This window comes from Labeo rohita, chromosome 19 (genome assembly GCF_022985175.1).
Source record: "Labeo rohita strain BAU-BD-2019 chromosome 19, IGBB_LRoh.1.0, whole genome shotgun sequence".
NCBI classification, from domain to species: Eukaryota; Metazoa; Chordata; class Actinopteri; order Cypriniformes; family Cyprinidae; genus Labeo; species Labeo rohita.
Genome location: NC_066887.1, coordinates 19,158,053 through 19,172,376, shown reverse-complemented (window position 1 = coordinate 19,172,376; position 14,324 = coordinate 19,158,053). Strand labels below are relative to the sequence as shown.

At 38.3% G+C, this 14,324-nt stretch overlaps 2 protein-coding genes across 2 annotated transcripts; both read right to left on the bottom strand.

Annotated features, from left to right (window-relative positions):
* Nucleotides 1–489: 489 nt before the first annotated feature.
* LOC127182415 (elongation factor 1-alpha-like) lies at nt 490–6,079 on the bottom strand. The gene is made up of 8 exons (XM_051137716.1): nt 5,956–6,079; nt 5,027–5,182; nt 3,628–3,807; nt 3,214–3,510; nt 2,962–3,112; nt 1,206–1,462; nt 891–1,125; nt 490–810 (listed from the first exon to the last, which is right to left on the bottom strand). The coding sequence occupies exons 2-8, from the start codon at nt 5,168–5,170 to the stop codon at nt 686–688; spliced, it is 1,389 nt and encodes a 462-aa protein (XP_050993673.1). The 5' UTR covers nt 5,171–5,182; nt 5,956–6,079; the 3' UTR covers nt 490–685.
* Nucleotides 6,080–6,287: 208 nt separating this feature from the next.
* Nucleotides 6,288–9,594, bottom strand: LOC127182414 (elongation factor 1-alpha). The gene is made up of 8 exons (XM_051137715.1): nt 9,438–9,594; nt 8,647–8,803; nt 8,102–8,281; nt 7,716–8,012; nt 7,462–7,612; nt 7,126–7,382; nt 6,801–7,035; nt 6,288–6,709 (listed from the first exon to the last, which is right to left on the bottom strand). The coding sequence occupies exons 2-8, from the start codon at nt 8,788–8,790 to the stop codon at nt 6,585–6,587; spliced, it is 1,389 nt and encodes a 462-aa protein (XP_050993672.1). The 5' UTR covers nt 8,791–8,803; nt 9,438–9,594; the 3' UTR covers nt 6,288–6,584.
* Between the last annotated feature and the right edge of the window lie 4,730 nt (nt 9,595–14,324).

Genomic DNA, 14,324 nt, shown 5'->3' with positions numbered 1-14,324 from the left:
CTCTCACTGATGCTCCAGAAGGAAACACAATGCATTAAGAGCCAGAGGTGTAAACTTTTTGAATTTGAATATCAGGGTAAATTAAACTTATTTTGTCTACTGGAAACATGTAAGTATCTTCTGTAGCTTCTGAAGGGCAGTACTAAATGATATATATATATATATATATATATATATATATATATTATTATATATTATATATTATTATATATATTCCTCTTATTTTGGTAAAATAATTACCATTTTTGCAGATGTAAACTTTTGACATCAGCTATATTTTTTAAGTGTTAAATCTAATATTTGCATTTTATTTTCTTTCAGCTTATGTTTTTCAACGTTAATAACACTGAAAGTTTCACAATTCAAATGTTCAAAAACAAGAATCTTAATTATATTTATCATGTTCAAAAAGAATTTATTTATGAATGCACTTACAATAAAACCCATTCATAATGCTTTGACTTTGACAAGAAATAATAATGGCACAACTGATGAATGATCATTGTTTATTTTTATAATCGTTTTCTCCTAAGGTGTTCAGAAGTACATGGTTTCCTCCTTTCCTTCTGAAGCTTTTACGGTGGGTTTTTATCAGCATAAGCCAGTCCTTTAAAACCGTGCTCAGGTTCTGAGACATTGCAGTGTAGGATGTCAATGAGGCTTGCTGGGTGTCTGACGGGATGATTCATTTAGTTTTGGCGGCCTTCTGAGCAGACTTGGTCACCTTGCCACCACTGGAGGCTTTCTTGTCAACAGCCTTGATCACACCTACAGCGACGGTCTGCCTCATGTCACGCACAGCAAAACGACCTGAAAAGTAGAAATGGTATGGTAAGGAGTTCAAATTAAAGCAGAACATTTAATAAAATAACATTCATGATGATACTTACCCAGTGGTGGGTACTGAGAGAAGCTCTCCACACACATGGGTTTGCCAGGAACCATAAGAATAATGGCAGCATCTCCAGATTTGAGAGCCTTGGGGTTGTCCTCAAGCTTCTTGCCAGAACGACGGTCGATCTTCTCCTTGAGCTCAGAAAACTTGCAGGCAATGTGAGCAGTGTGGCAATCCAGCACTGGGGCATAGCCCTGAGAGATCTGACCAGGGTGGTTCAGGATGATGACCTGCAAGAATGAAGGGTAAACAATGAAGCACTTCATATTATGAACATCATGCAGATAATATTCTATTACTTATATCTAACCTGAGCTGTGAAGTTGGCAGCCTCTTGAGGGGGGTCGTTCTTGCTGTCTCCGGTCACGTTACCACGACGGATGTCTTTGACAGACACGTTCTTAACGTTGAAGCCAACGTTGTCACCGGGGAGAGCCTCAGCGAGGGACTCATGGTGCATCTCAACGGACTTGACCTCAGTGGTCACGTTGGCAGGGGCGAAGGTCACAACCATACCAGCCTTCAGAGTTCCCGTCTCAACACGTCCAACAGGCACAGTGCCAATACCTGAGGGAAACACAATGTTTGAGTGACAGCCGACATAAAAATTGTGAATGAATGAAATTGAAGGGCATGTTGTTATTGGAAATGAAAACTAAAACTGTAGCAATTGCTTCCGTTAAGCCGAATGAAAAATAAAACCAACATAACTTGGAAGTACTAAATTTATTTTTATTACTCCAAAACTAACTACAACAGTCTGCACAATCATTTACATTTTAGATTCATGGTATCCACCTTATTTTTCACGTAAGAGCGGGCATGGTCATTTGTAAATTTTATGGGTCTGGCTTCTGGTCTCATCCGCGTCCAGCTATTTTTAGCTGTACACAACAGCTCATTTTACTGCTTGATATTGAAAATTGTTGTGTCTAACCATATTGTTTTAATGCATTATTAGCACAATGGTTTGTAAAGCAAACTTTTTTTTACCATTTTTTGCATTCTGTTATTCTTCACGTTATTTCTCTATAGCAGATAATGAACTGGAAGTCTCACCCATAGGCTTACTTCCGCACTGAGGAAAAAGGTGGATATTATAAAGCTTTTACAAAATGTCTGCATTAAACATGAAAATGCTGTTTGTGAATTACTTGATAAGGATTAAGCATTAGGATTTCTTAAAATATTTTAAAAACACCCATGGAGTTTTAAGATTTTATTAATTTACATGACTTTTCCAGATCTAGAAATCCTTCATATTTACAGGTTTCCAAGGTTCTTTAAAGAAAGAACCAAATGAAGAAAGAAATATCTTTATATATTTAGTTAGTGTGGCTTTTTAATGCTTGTTTTGTCTTATTTTAAAGTCATCTTGATGCCTCTTGGAAATTTTCTTAAGCCCTGTTTGAGAATCACTGCAATGACACTAAACTGAAAATGAAGCAGAAAGAAAATGAAAGCATTTTTTAATTACACCAGTTGCCACATCAGCTATGGCAGCCCTAAAAACTAAAACTGATGTAATAACAAAAAGTGAAACTAGAAAACATAGCAAAACAAAAACTACAAATAAAAACAAATAAATATATGTGACCCTGGACTACAAAACCAGTCGTAAGAAGCACAGGTATATTTGTAGAAATAGCCAACAATACATTGTATAGGTCAAAATGATCTATTTTTTTATGCCAAAAATCATTAGGATATTAAGTTAAGATCATGTTCCATGAAGATATGATGTAAATATCCTATCATAAATATATCAAAACTGCATTTTTTATTAGTAATATGCATTGCTAAGAATTTCACTTAAACAACTTTAAAGGCGATTTTCTCAACATTTTGATTTTTTTGCACCCTCAGATTCCAGATTTTCAAATAGGTGCATCTCAGCCAAATATTGTCCCGTCCTAACAAACCAAAGCTTATTTATTGAGCTTTCTGATGATGTATAAATCTCAATTTCAAAAGAACTGACCCTTATGACTGGTTTTGTGGTACAGGGTCACATGAAAAAAAATTATTTTAAAATTCAGTCACCTTGCTTGGTTTTAAATGCCTACCTCCAATCTTATACACATCCTGCAGAGGCAGACGAAGAGGCTTGTCAACAGGCCGACTGGGTGGCAGGATGGAGTCCAGGGCCTCGAGAAGAGTAACACCGCTGGCAGCACCTTCCTTCCTCTCAATCTTCCATCCCTTGAACCAGCTCATCTATTGTCCATAAAGAAAATACAAAACAAAAAGCATGAACAAATGCAATGATCACAAACCCTAACGAAACCCTTCCAATTCAGGAAAAAGCAGATGCTCACATTTGTGCTGGGCTCCAGCATGTTGTCTCCATGCCATCCAGAGATTGGGACGAAGGCAACAGTGGTGGGGTTGTAGCCGATCTTCTTGATGTAGGCGCTGACTTCCTTGGTGATCTCCTCATAACGCTTCTGGCTGTAGGGAGGCTCGGTGGAGTCCATCTTGTTGACTCCAACGATAAGCTGTTTCACTCCCAGAGTGTAGGCAAGCAGGGCATGCTCACGGGTCTGTCCGTTCTTGGAGATGCCAGCCTCGAACTCACCAACACCAGCAGCGACAATCAGCACAGCACAGTCAGCCTGGGAGGAGAGAGGAAAAAATCATAAAATTTATATTTAAACAATAATAATGCAACAACAAAATCATTATGCACAGTAACCTGTGATAGGTTTGTTGTAATACAAAAAATAACCTACCTGAGAAGTACCAGTAATCATGTTCTTGATGAAGTCTCTGTGTCCAGGGGCATCAATGATGGTGACGTAGTACTTGCTGGTCTCGAATTTCCAGAGAGAAATATCAATGGTGATACCACGCTCACGCTCGGCCTTCAGTTTGTCCAGCACCCAGGCGTACTTGAAGGAGCCCTTGCCCATCTACAGGCATATTTGAGATGTTTGTGAGACAGAATGTTCAAAATAATAATATATACAAATAAAAGATGATAGATAGATAGATAGATAGATAGATAGATAGATAGATAGAAATAATAGCTTGCATTACAATTGAACTTCTTTTTAAACATAACATCTATAAGTGATGCATTAATGGGACTGCTTTAATTATCATAATTCTTTCCATTTCATAAATGATTATATTGTAATAAAAATGCAAGCATATACACCACCAGTTAAAAGTTTTCAGATTTTTCTGCTTACCAATCCTGCATTTTTTTCATCCAAAGTATAGCAAAAACAGTTTTGCATTTTGAAATATTTTTACTATTTAAAATAACTGTTTTCTATTTTAATATATTTTAAAATGTAATTTATTCCTGTGATTTTAAAGCTGAATTTTTATCATTACTCCAGTCACATGATCTTTCAGAAATCATTCTAATATTCTGATTTGCTGCTTGAAAAACATTTATTATTAATACTGCTGAAAAGTAAAACAATTTTCACGTTTCTCTGATGAATAGAAAGTACAGAAGAACAGCATTTATCTGAAATAGAAATCTATTGTAACATCGTAAATATCTTTATCATCTTTATCATCACTATGATCAGAGTCATATCGATCAATTTAAAGCATCCTTGCTAAAGTATTCATTTCTATCATTTCTTTCTCAGAAAAAAGAAAGAAAATGTATACTGACTTTTAAATGGTATAGTGTATAATGTTACAAAAGCTTTTAATTTCAGATAAAGGCTGATATTTGACTTTCTATTCATCAGAGACTCCTGAAAAAATGTATTCAACTGTTTTAAATATTAAGGAAATTAAAAAAACGTTTCTTGAAAAGCAAATCAGCATATTAGAATGATTTCTGGAGGACCATGAGACACTGAAGACTGGTGTAATGATGCTGAAAATGTAGCTTTGATCGCAGGAATAAATTACATTTGAAAATATATTCAAATAGAAAGCAGTTATTTTAAATACTAAAAATATTTCACAATATTACTGCTTTTGCTGTATTTTGGATTAAAAAAAATGTAGGCAGTCAGTTTGTACATTTAGAACTGACTGAGTCCGATACAACTAAACTGTAGATGTCGCTCACAGCACATGTTGTTTAATAAGACACGCCCAGAATATACTTGTCATCGACACACATTAGTCATCGGAAGTCACCCGGCTGTAATGACGTACCTCAGCTGCTTCTTTCTCAAACTTCTCGATGGTTCTCTTATCGATGCCCCCACATTTGTAGATGAGATGGCCGGTGGTGGTGGACTTGCCAGAATCGACGTGGCCGATAACCACGATGTTAATATGAGTCTTTTCCTTACCCATGTTGTCAATTTACTGTGGAAACACATTGCTGGGTTTAGTTTCGCCAACATTACCCGGTCTTTTAAAGTATTCAAGGAATTTTGGCAATAAATTCACAACGGTCAAACCGAATCAAGCGAACAGGCTCGTGTGCGCGCGTTCCAGTCAGGGTAATCTCTGCGTGAACGCGCACCATCGGTTGCCATGTCCGCATGCTATAAGAATTTAAGTATTATATAATAAAACGAGATTGTAAAGTCGCGAGTCGATATAATCGCAGTTTCGGGGAGGTTTGCTTAAAGCTTGGTTCACACAGCACAAATAATTGTGATTAATCAACCGCAGCTGTTGAAATTCTCACACACACACCGTTTAACCCTAACATCGTTTCCATAATACGTTATCAAGTACTAAATTAGAAACCTGCCTTTTCGTTAAACAAATGCCTTATTTCCATTTTTTCTCCAGTCCAGCTTCTTTTTGCCTGATCTGGCAACACCCACCCCTCCCTCTATTCACTTCGTGTCCTCCATGTTGAAGGACTGGAATGACAGCACCAGCCATGTTCTCTCCAGCTTTGCCAATAACTTTATGCTCTCTACATGCATGTCAGTGAAAAGAGGTAGTAGAGATTTAAAAGAATCCTGAAAGCAAAAATGAGCCTGGTCCAAACCAGCTACCCTGAAAATGTAACTATGAAAAATTAGACAGCCTTGATATTTTAAATGCACTTGAATGCTTTAGCTTATAACATATAGCCTAGCAACTCCATAAGTATGAATTAAATGAGTCCATAATAAACTTACCTGACTACAAGCACTACAGACAGCCCCGAGCAGACTGGAGAGAAAGGAACGAGTCACACTGGCCGTCTAAATTTATACGGGTTCAGACAGGGGTGGGATATGAAAAAACACCTAGACCACATAGATACTGCTCAGATGAGGGGTACCATTGGTAGCTTTGCTGTGGATTCACTAGTTGCGATTGGAGGAGAAGACATCAGTAAAGCAGACACGCTGTAGAAGAAACCCGGCTGCAGCACGTGTTAAAACAGCTGCGAGACCATGACAAATCATATTACAGTTGCTCATCCCGAATCCCACCCCAGTTCCCCATTGATGACAGGAGACGAAGCGCAATTTCAATTTTTAATACCTTTATTAGTTTATTGAGCAGCTTCTTTCCAAATTTTACTGTGGCATCAGGTGCAGTTCTAAACCATTAACACAAATTTAACAACTGAAAGAGGCACTATCAGTCAATAAATGGAGCCACATTTAAATCCAAGTTGGTTTCCTTTCCTGCGAAAATTTTTCCGATGGGTTTTAATCAGCATAAGCCAGTCCTTAAGTAGAGTGCCCAGGTTTAGAGAAATTCCAGGAGGTTGGGAAGAACTTGCCGCAACCTTTGGAACGGCTTGATAGAGGGATATTCACTTGGTCTTGGCGGCCTTCTGTGCAGACTTCGTGACCTTGCCGGAACCACCGACTTTCTTCTCAACGCTCTTGATGACACCAACAGCGACGGTCTGCCTCATGTCACGCACAGCAAAGCGACCTGTGGATGGAGAACGATTAGCACCAAGTTCTTCACAAAAGCAGCAACCGATACTGATGCAAGAGAGTGGATTAGCATGACATGAACTTACCAAGAGGTGGGTAGGTAGAGAAGCTCTCCACACACATGGGCTTGCCAGGGATCATCTCAACAATGGCAGCATCTCCAGATTTGAGAGCCTTGGGGTTGTCCTCAAGCTTCTTGCCAGAACGACGGTCGATCTTCTCCTTGAGCTCAGCAAACTTGCAGGCAATGTGAGCAGTGTGGCAATCCAGCACTGGGGCATAGCCCTGAGAGATCTGACCAGGGTGGTTCAGGATGATGACCTAAAAAGACAAAGAAATTAGTACACGCGTTCACAATTAACCCTGGAATTCAAGTGACTTGGTGACCAAGATGATGGGAGAAAGCCTAACCTGAGCATTGAAGCTGCCAGCCTCCTGAGGGGGGTCGTTCTTGCTGTCTCCAGCCACGTTACCACGGCGGATGTCCTTGACAGACACGTTCTTAACGTTGAAGCCAACGTTGTCACCAGGAGTGGCCTCAGCAAGAGACTCGTGGTGCATCTCAACAGACTTGACCTCAGTGGTCACATTGGCAGGGGCGAAGGTCACAACCATACCAGGCTTGAGGACACCAGTCTCCACACGACCCACGGGCACAGTTCCGATACCTGTAAAGTTGGAAGAGCGTTAAAAACCAAATCCAAGCGTTTTGGTTTAAACTTGAAAAATTTGACAAGTTATACCAACCTCCAATTTTGTAGACATCCTGAAGTGGCAGACGGAGGGGCTTGTCGGTGGGACGGCTGGGAGGCATAATGGCATCCAGGGCATCAAGAAGAGTAACACCGCTAGCGTTACCCTCCTTACGCTCAATCTTCCATCCCTTGAACCAGCCCATCTAAAAACAGACAGAGTCAATTTAGATGTGATGACAAGCACACCGAACAAGCTTTTCCACTCATGGAATTCGTTTTCCACAATCCCTGCATAGACAAACTTACGTTTGTGCTGGGCTCCAGCATGTTGTCACCGTGCCATCCAGAAATTGGGACGAAGGCAACACTGGCAGGGTTGTAGCCGATCTTCTTGATGTAGGCGCTGACTTCCTTGGTGATTTCCTCAAAACGAGCCTGGCTGTAAGGGGGCTCGGTGGAGTCCATCTTGTTGACTCCAACGATAAGCTGTTTCACTCCCAGGGTGAAAGCCAGGAGGGCATGCTCACGGGTCTGTCCGTTCTTGGAGATACCAGCCTCGAACTCACCGACACCACCAGCAACAATCAGCACGGCACAGTCAGCCTGGAAGGAGAGGAAAAATCCATTAAGTCAAACCTCACCCTAACATATTAGTCAAAGCACAGTTCTGCATGGGTGGAGTGTGGCCATACCTGAGAAGTACCAGTAATCATGTTCTTGATGAAGTCTCTGTGTCCAGGGGCATCAATGATGGTGACGTAGTACTTGCTGGTCTCGAATTTCCAGAGAGCGATATCAATGGTGATACCACGCTCACGCTCGGCCTTCAGTTTGTCCAACACCCAGGCGTACTTGAAGGAGCCCTTGCCCATCTGTTTTGCAAACAGAAATTAAAAAAAGTTAAGTGGTGGCATTTAATCATTTTTTAACGTTTTGATATAAAATATTAAATTTTAGCTTGAACCACAAGTGATCTGAGAAGTTAAATAGTGGAAATAGAACTGCTTGAAAGGTTGAATGGAACCAGCGCACATGTTGAGCGGCCTACAAGGCGCCATTACAGAATCTGCAACGTCATAGCAAGTCCCGCTTAAACTCCGCCCACTCCCACACCCAGCCGGCTTGAGCCCAGGAACGCGTGCTACCGCCGCCATTTTGGCTCTTGTTACTCGGAGTTGTGCCGCAAGCGGTTCACAAAAATTCACGAAACAATCAGCACAAGTGTTAAAACTCTCACCTCAGCGGCTTCCTTCTCGAACTTCTCGATGGTTCTCTTGTCGATTCCACCGCATTTGTAGATCAAATGACCGGTGGTGGTGGACTTTCCGGAGTCGACGTGGCCAATAACCACGATGTTAATGTGGGTCTTTTCCTTTCCCATGATTGATTAGTTTCTGTGTTAAAAAAGGAAAAGTCAAGTTGAATAAAAAGGCATGAGTGACGTACAGACTTTCCATTATTAAAACTTTCGAGCGGGGATTTCTTAACAGGTAGATGGCCCCGAGTTTGAACCGGCCTAGTTCATCATAAGGCAACTGCGACACGTGTTTCTTTGGAGTAGCGCGGTATTAAGTTACAGGAAAAAATCCAAAATGTCTGAAAGGAATCCATAAGGATGCAGACATCTGGCTCTCCAGTCACTGATAACAGTTGTTGGATGCGAGAACGTGTGTAAGGCTTTTAACAGGCCCGCGACTTCAAGTCTCTCAGTGCCTTTGTTCTTTTCCCGGTTCCCATTCTTTGAGAGATAAACGTTCACGGAAATAATTGAAAAAGGCATTAAACCCCAAATATCCTCTAAATATATTACTAATTAAAAAGGAACCTCAATTAAGAACACATAATCAAAAAGAAAGCCATTGTAGAGACCATAAGTGGTAAGAACACGCAGAGTAACGAACCAACGCTGAAAAATTACTAGAAACCATCAACCTGAAGAAATTTTTTCAAAATTGTCCAAAAGTTCACTAAAAGACGATAATTGACAGTATTAAAAAGCAAGGCCTAACCAACAGAGAAAGAACTTACCAAGATTGAGAGATCACTCCTCAGCTGCTGCTCCCCTTTGCCAGGTAACAGAAAGAGGAAGAAAAACGCTTTGGTTGGAGAATTTATACACGGTAGGAGGACCGACTAGTATGCAACCCCCCGCTTCCTCTCCCTCCCCAATCGACCCGCAAATCACACACAATTGAGTGAAATTCTCCCCGCCTCGTCAAACATACGTCACTACTTTGTTTCACAGAGCATCTGCTTGACTGTATGAAATCGTATTTTTACAAATATTTGAAATGTGTTGAATGAACCATAACTGGAAAACATCTGACTGATTATACACCACGCTTAACGAGCTAACAAATCTATAAGAGAGCACGAATAATCATTTTTAACGTGAACGTTAACGTATAGCCTACTACAAAACGTCTTTTCAATTTAAATTCACGTTGTCACAAGATGCTTACCACACAAGTTTGCATTTTTGGTCTCCTTATGATGAATGACGGCAATCATCACTATAAAACTGAGACCGCATTATGTATCACTGATTGAATTTCGTTTAAATTAAATCACTCCATCACATTTAGTTTGCTAGTTCACAATTAAATCTGTGGTTTTGAAGTATCCTGAAGTAGCTAAAGGGGTTTACTGGTTGTAAAATATATGCATAGCCAGCAAGTGGTTCATTTTCTAATTTCTTTCTCACGTTTGTGCTTATTCCCACGGTCTTGTTCACATGCTTTCAATCACAACAGTTTTAGAAGAATGTAAAGAAAACTGAATTTTATTTTATTTTATTGTTTTAAGAAACAACCAGTCTTTCTACCCCCAGAGACCGTGCGATCAGACCAGTCTGTATGTAAATTAGTCAGCAATTTACCATCAAGCCCAAAGTTGATAAGGGCACTCAGGTCTATTGTCTCAAATGCATCTCCACCCAGTGGTTCATCAATTCAGATTTAAATGCAATCAGATAGGACTATTTGCTGAACAGTGAGATTTAAAGATCCTATTTTGAAACATAAGCCCATGGGAGGCAGCAAAACTTGTGTAATTTCCCATAGTTTGTATGCATTTCATGCATTCAGAGTTCTTTGTTTTGCGGGTGTGGGGAATTTTCAAGTCCTTTCGGTGCCTTACAGGCCTTCAGTGCCATCTTCAATGCTTTGCATTCCTCATAGCCTTATTTCAAACCTCTGGCATCTCCCCCTGAACCTCCGATCAACTCTCTCTTCCTCTAGGTAACAGATGCTAGCCCGACAGCTGCTATTTTCAGTCAAGAGCAGCAGCACAGACACAGACGCTGTCGGGCGACGTATACTGTGACAATCAAAGCAGCACGCAGTGGGGTCTAAAAGTCAGAGACCTCAATAATATTTTGAAATAAAAAAAAAAAAAATCCTGGTTATAAATAGTTTTAAAAATTCCTAGCATGGACAACCATTTAAGATTCTATTTAAAATGTGTGGCATTGATCATGTATAAGCCTCTGTATGGATAGACTGATATATTTGCTTCATCTGAAACTTTGCTTTTTGGCTCATTTTCAAATTATGCTGGAGAACATGATCATCCTGTTTTACACAAACTCGTGAAGATCATACAGCTCAAAAGTGCTACTGTCAAAAAACCAAACAGGGGACTTAACACTTGTATTCTAATATAATTATTTTGAATTAAAGCAAAACATAAATCTAACATTAAAAACATAATAGAGGTATTTTCCCTAGTGGTTGCAGATACTTCACTTCAGATAAGTGAATGTCTTGTAGGCAGAGATTACACAGAAGACTGGCTATTTGAGTAAAATGTAATCAGTCATAATTGAATGAACAGTGGTGTTGTCATCGTCCTTGGGCATTGTCATTCATGCAAGCAACGGTTTGCATAGTCAACAGACAATAAATTAAAAAATGAATTATACACACAGTATAAACAATTTTTCTAAATGCAGCAGTTGTAATAAAGTGTGGGAAAATTAAGTGGGTTCAGGAGGACAATAGAATTTAATATCATTTGTGTCCACAAAAATTAACAACACATTGTACACTGCGTAAAGGAAAAAATAAAAATAAATAAATTAAACCTAGTCCTGATTCACTCATGGCAATTAATTTTATATCAGTGTAAATATACATATACACGAGTGAAAAGTTTTTGAAGAGTAAGATTTTAATGTTTTTTAAAAGAATTCTTTTCTGCTCACCAAGCCTGTATTTATTTGATCCAAAATACAGCAAAAGCAGTAATATTGTCAACTATTTTTACTATTTCAAATAACTGCTTTCTATTTGAATATATTTTAAAATGTAATTTATTTCTGTGATCAAAGCTACATTTTCAGCATCATTACTCCAGTCTTCAGCGTCACATGATCATGAATCATTCTAATATGTTGATTTGCTGTTCAAGAAACATTTATTATTATTATCATTATTGATATTTAAAACAGTTGAGTACTTTTTTTCAGGACTCTTTGATGAATAGAAAGATCAAAAGATCAGCATTTATCTGAAATAAAAAGCATTTGTAACATTATATACTATACCATTCAAAAGTTTGGAGTCGGTATAATTTTTTTTGGGTGGGGAAAAATTAATGATAGAAATGAATACTTTTATTTAGCAAGGATGCTTTAAAAGTGATGATAAAGACATGTTACAAAAGATTTCTATTTCAGATAAATGCTGTTCTTCTGAACTTTCTATTCACCAAAGAAACCTGAAAAATTCTACTCAGCTGTTTTCAGCATAATAATAATAATAAATGTTTATTGAGCAGTAAATCAGAATATCAGAATGATTTCTGAAGGATCATGTGACTGGAGTAATGATGCTAAAATTTCAGCTTTGAAATCTCAGGAAAAAATTACATTTTAAAATATGTTCCAATAGAAAACAGTTATTTTAAATAGCAAAAAAATATTTCAAAATGTTACTGTTTTGCTGCACTTTGGATCAAATGAATGCAGGCTTGGTGAGCAGAAGAGAATGTAAAAAACATTAAAAATCTTATTATTTCAAAAACTTTTGACTGGTACTGTATATTAAAATAGCTTTACTTTAATATTGCAATTTTGTTTCAGTAGCCTACTGCTTAGTATACCACGCTTTGTGATAGCTGTCAGTATATAATTTTGAAATAAGAAATACAATGAAATATCAAATGAAATGCTAGGTAGTTAGTCCAGTCAACTTGATAGTTGGGAAACAACTAATCTAAATAAGAAAGACTGAATAACTCTGATTAAGTAAACTTAAACTTACAGAGCAAGCAAATAATCAAACAAATCCTTTTGAAAAGTCTCATCAATCATTTTCGTGGTCTTCTTTAACAGTAATCCCCTAAAATGAAGTAAACAGGATTATGCAGTAAGTAACCAGTCATATGACTGATATATCAAAAATAGATTCCACAGCATTTGAGAAAAAAAGCACCACATGAGTTCACTATGTGAAATTACAGTGACCCCCCACCTTTCTTCTTTATTTTCTTCACACACACACCAAAGATGATTACTATTCACAGCACAGCTGTCTTTAAGTCCCACCCCAACATACAAAAAAAAACACATGCATATCCTGCCCTGTTTCAAACCATTTGTCTTTTTGTATACTGCAGTGACTCTTGGTCTGGTCTGGCCTGTTTACCTGGTTCATGTAGCAGTGCAATGCTAACAGGCTTAATATCTATTTGTCCAGATAAACCGCCATTTGGTTTCTATCTCAGACACTCAACAAGTGTGGGGGAGGGCATGGGGAATGTGTGCCACGAATCAGCGTCAGTGGCTGGCATGGGAACAGTGTTGAGTCATGCAATACAGAGGGAAAGGCCTGAACTTTTCCCTGAAGGCTCAAACACAGAGCAGGCCTCACTGCAAGATAGCTTTATGTTATGGTTTACTTGTGAAATTTGGCTGCTTTGAATGACAAGTCAGTCTGGACCAAAATATCTGCAAATGTAAAGTAAATGAAAAAGTATTTAATGAAACTGAAAATATAGTCATAAATATTAAACCAAATTATAGGTTTCTTACAACAAATCAAAACAATTAAACTTAAATGCAGAAATCCTCCACCTCCCCCTCAAGGCAACAAACTGACACTTGCAAATCCTCTCCATGTGTTATGCATTTCTAAGGTGTAATGCAAATGGGTGGGGGTCAGGGAAACAAACATCTGCATGTGTGAGAACCCCATGGGTCCGTCTCAGACCTTTGGTGAGAATGCAAATGTCCATGAATGAAAGAAAGTCATTCCTATTCACTTCACAGCTGCTGAGCGAGATATTGCTTATCGTTAGTAAAATAAAATAAAATAAATTTTTTAGTTTTTTAAAAATCTCACCCATCTAAAGACCTACAGTTCATATATGTGACCCTGGACTACAAAACCAGGATAAGTAGGACGGGTATATTTGTGGCCATAGCCAACAATACATTGTATTTTTCTTTTATGCCAAAAATCATTAGGATATTAAGTTAAGATCATGCTCCATGAAGATATTTTGTAAATGTCCTACCGTAAATATATTTTAAAACTTATTTTTTGATTAGAAATATGCATTGTGAACAACTTAATTTGGACAACTTTAAAGGCGATTTTCTCAATATTTTGATTTTTTTGCCCCCTCAGATTCCAGATTTTCAAATAGTTGTATATCGGCCAAATAGTTGTATATCGGCCAAATATTCCATACATCAATGGAAAAACTGACCCTTATGACTGGTTTTGTGGTCCAGGGTCATTTGGACCACAAAACCAGCCATAAGGGTCCAACTTTTGTCTTAAAGCTGAATAAATAAGCTCCATTGATGTAGGGTTTGTTAGGATAGGACAATATTTAGCCGACATACAACTATTTGAAAATCTAGAATCTGAGGGTGCAAAAAAATTAAAATATCGAGGAAACACTTTA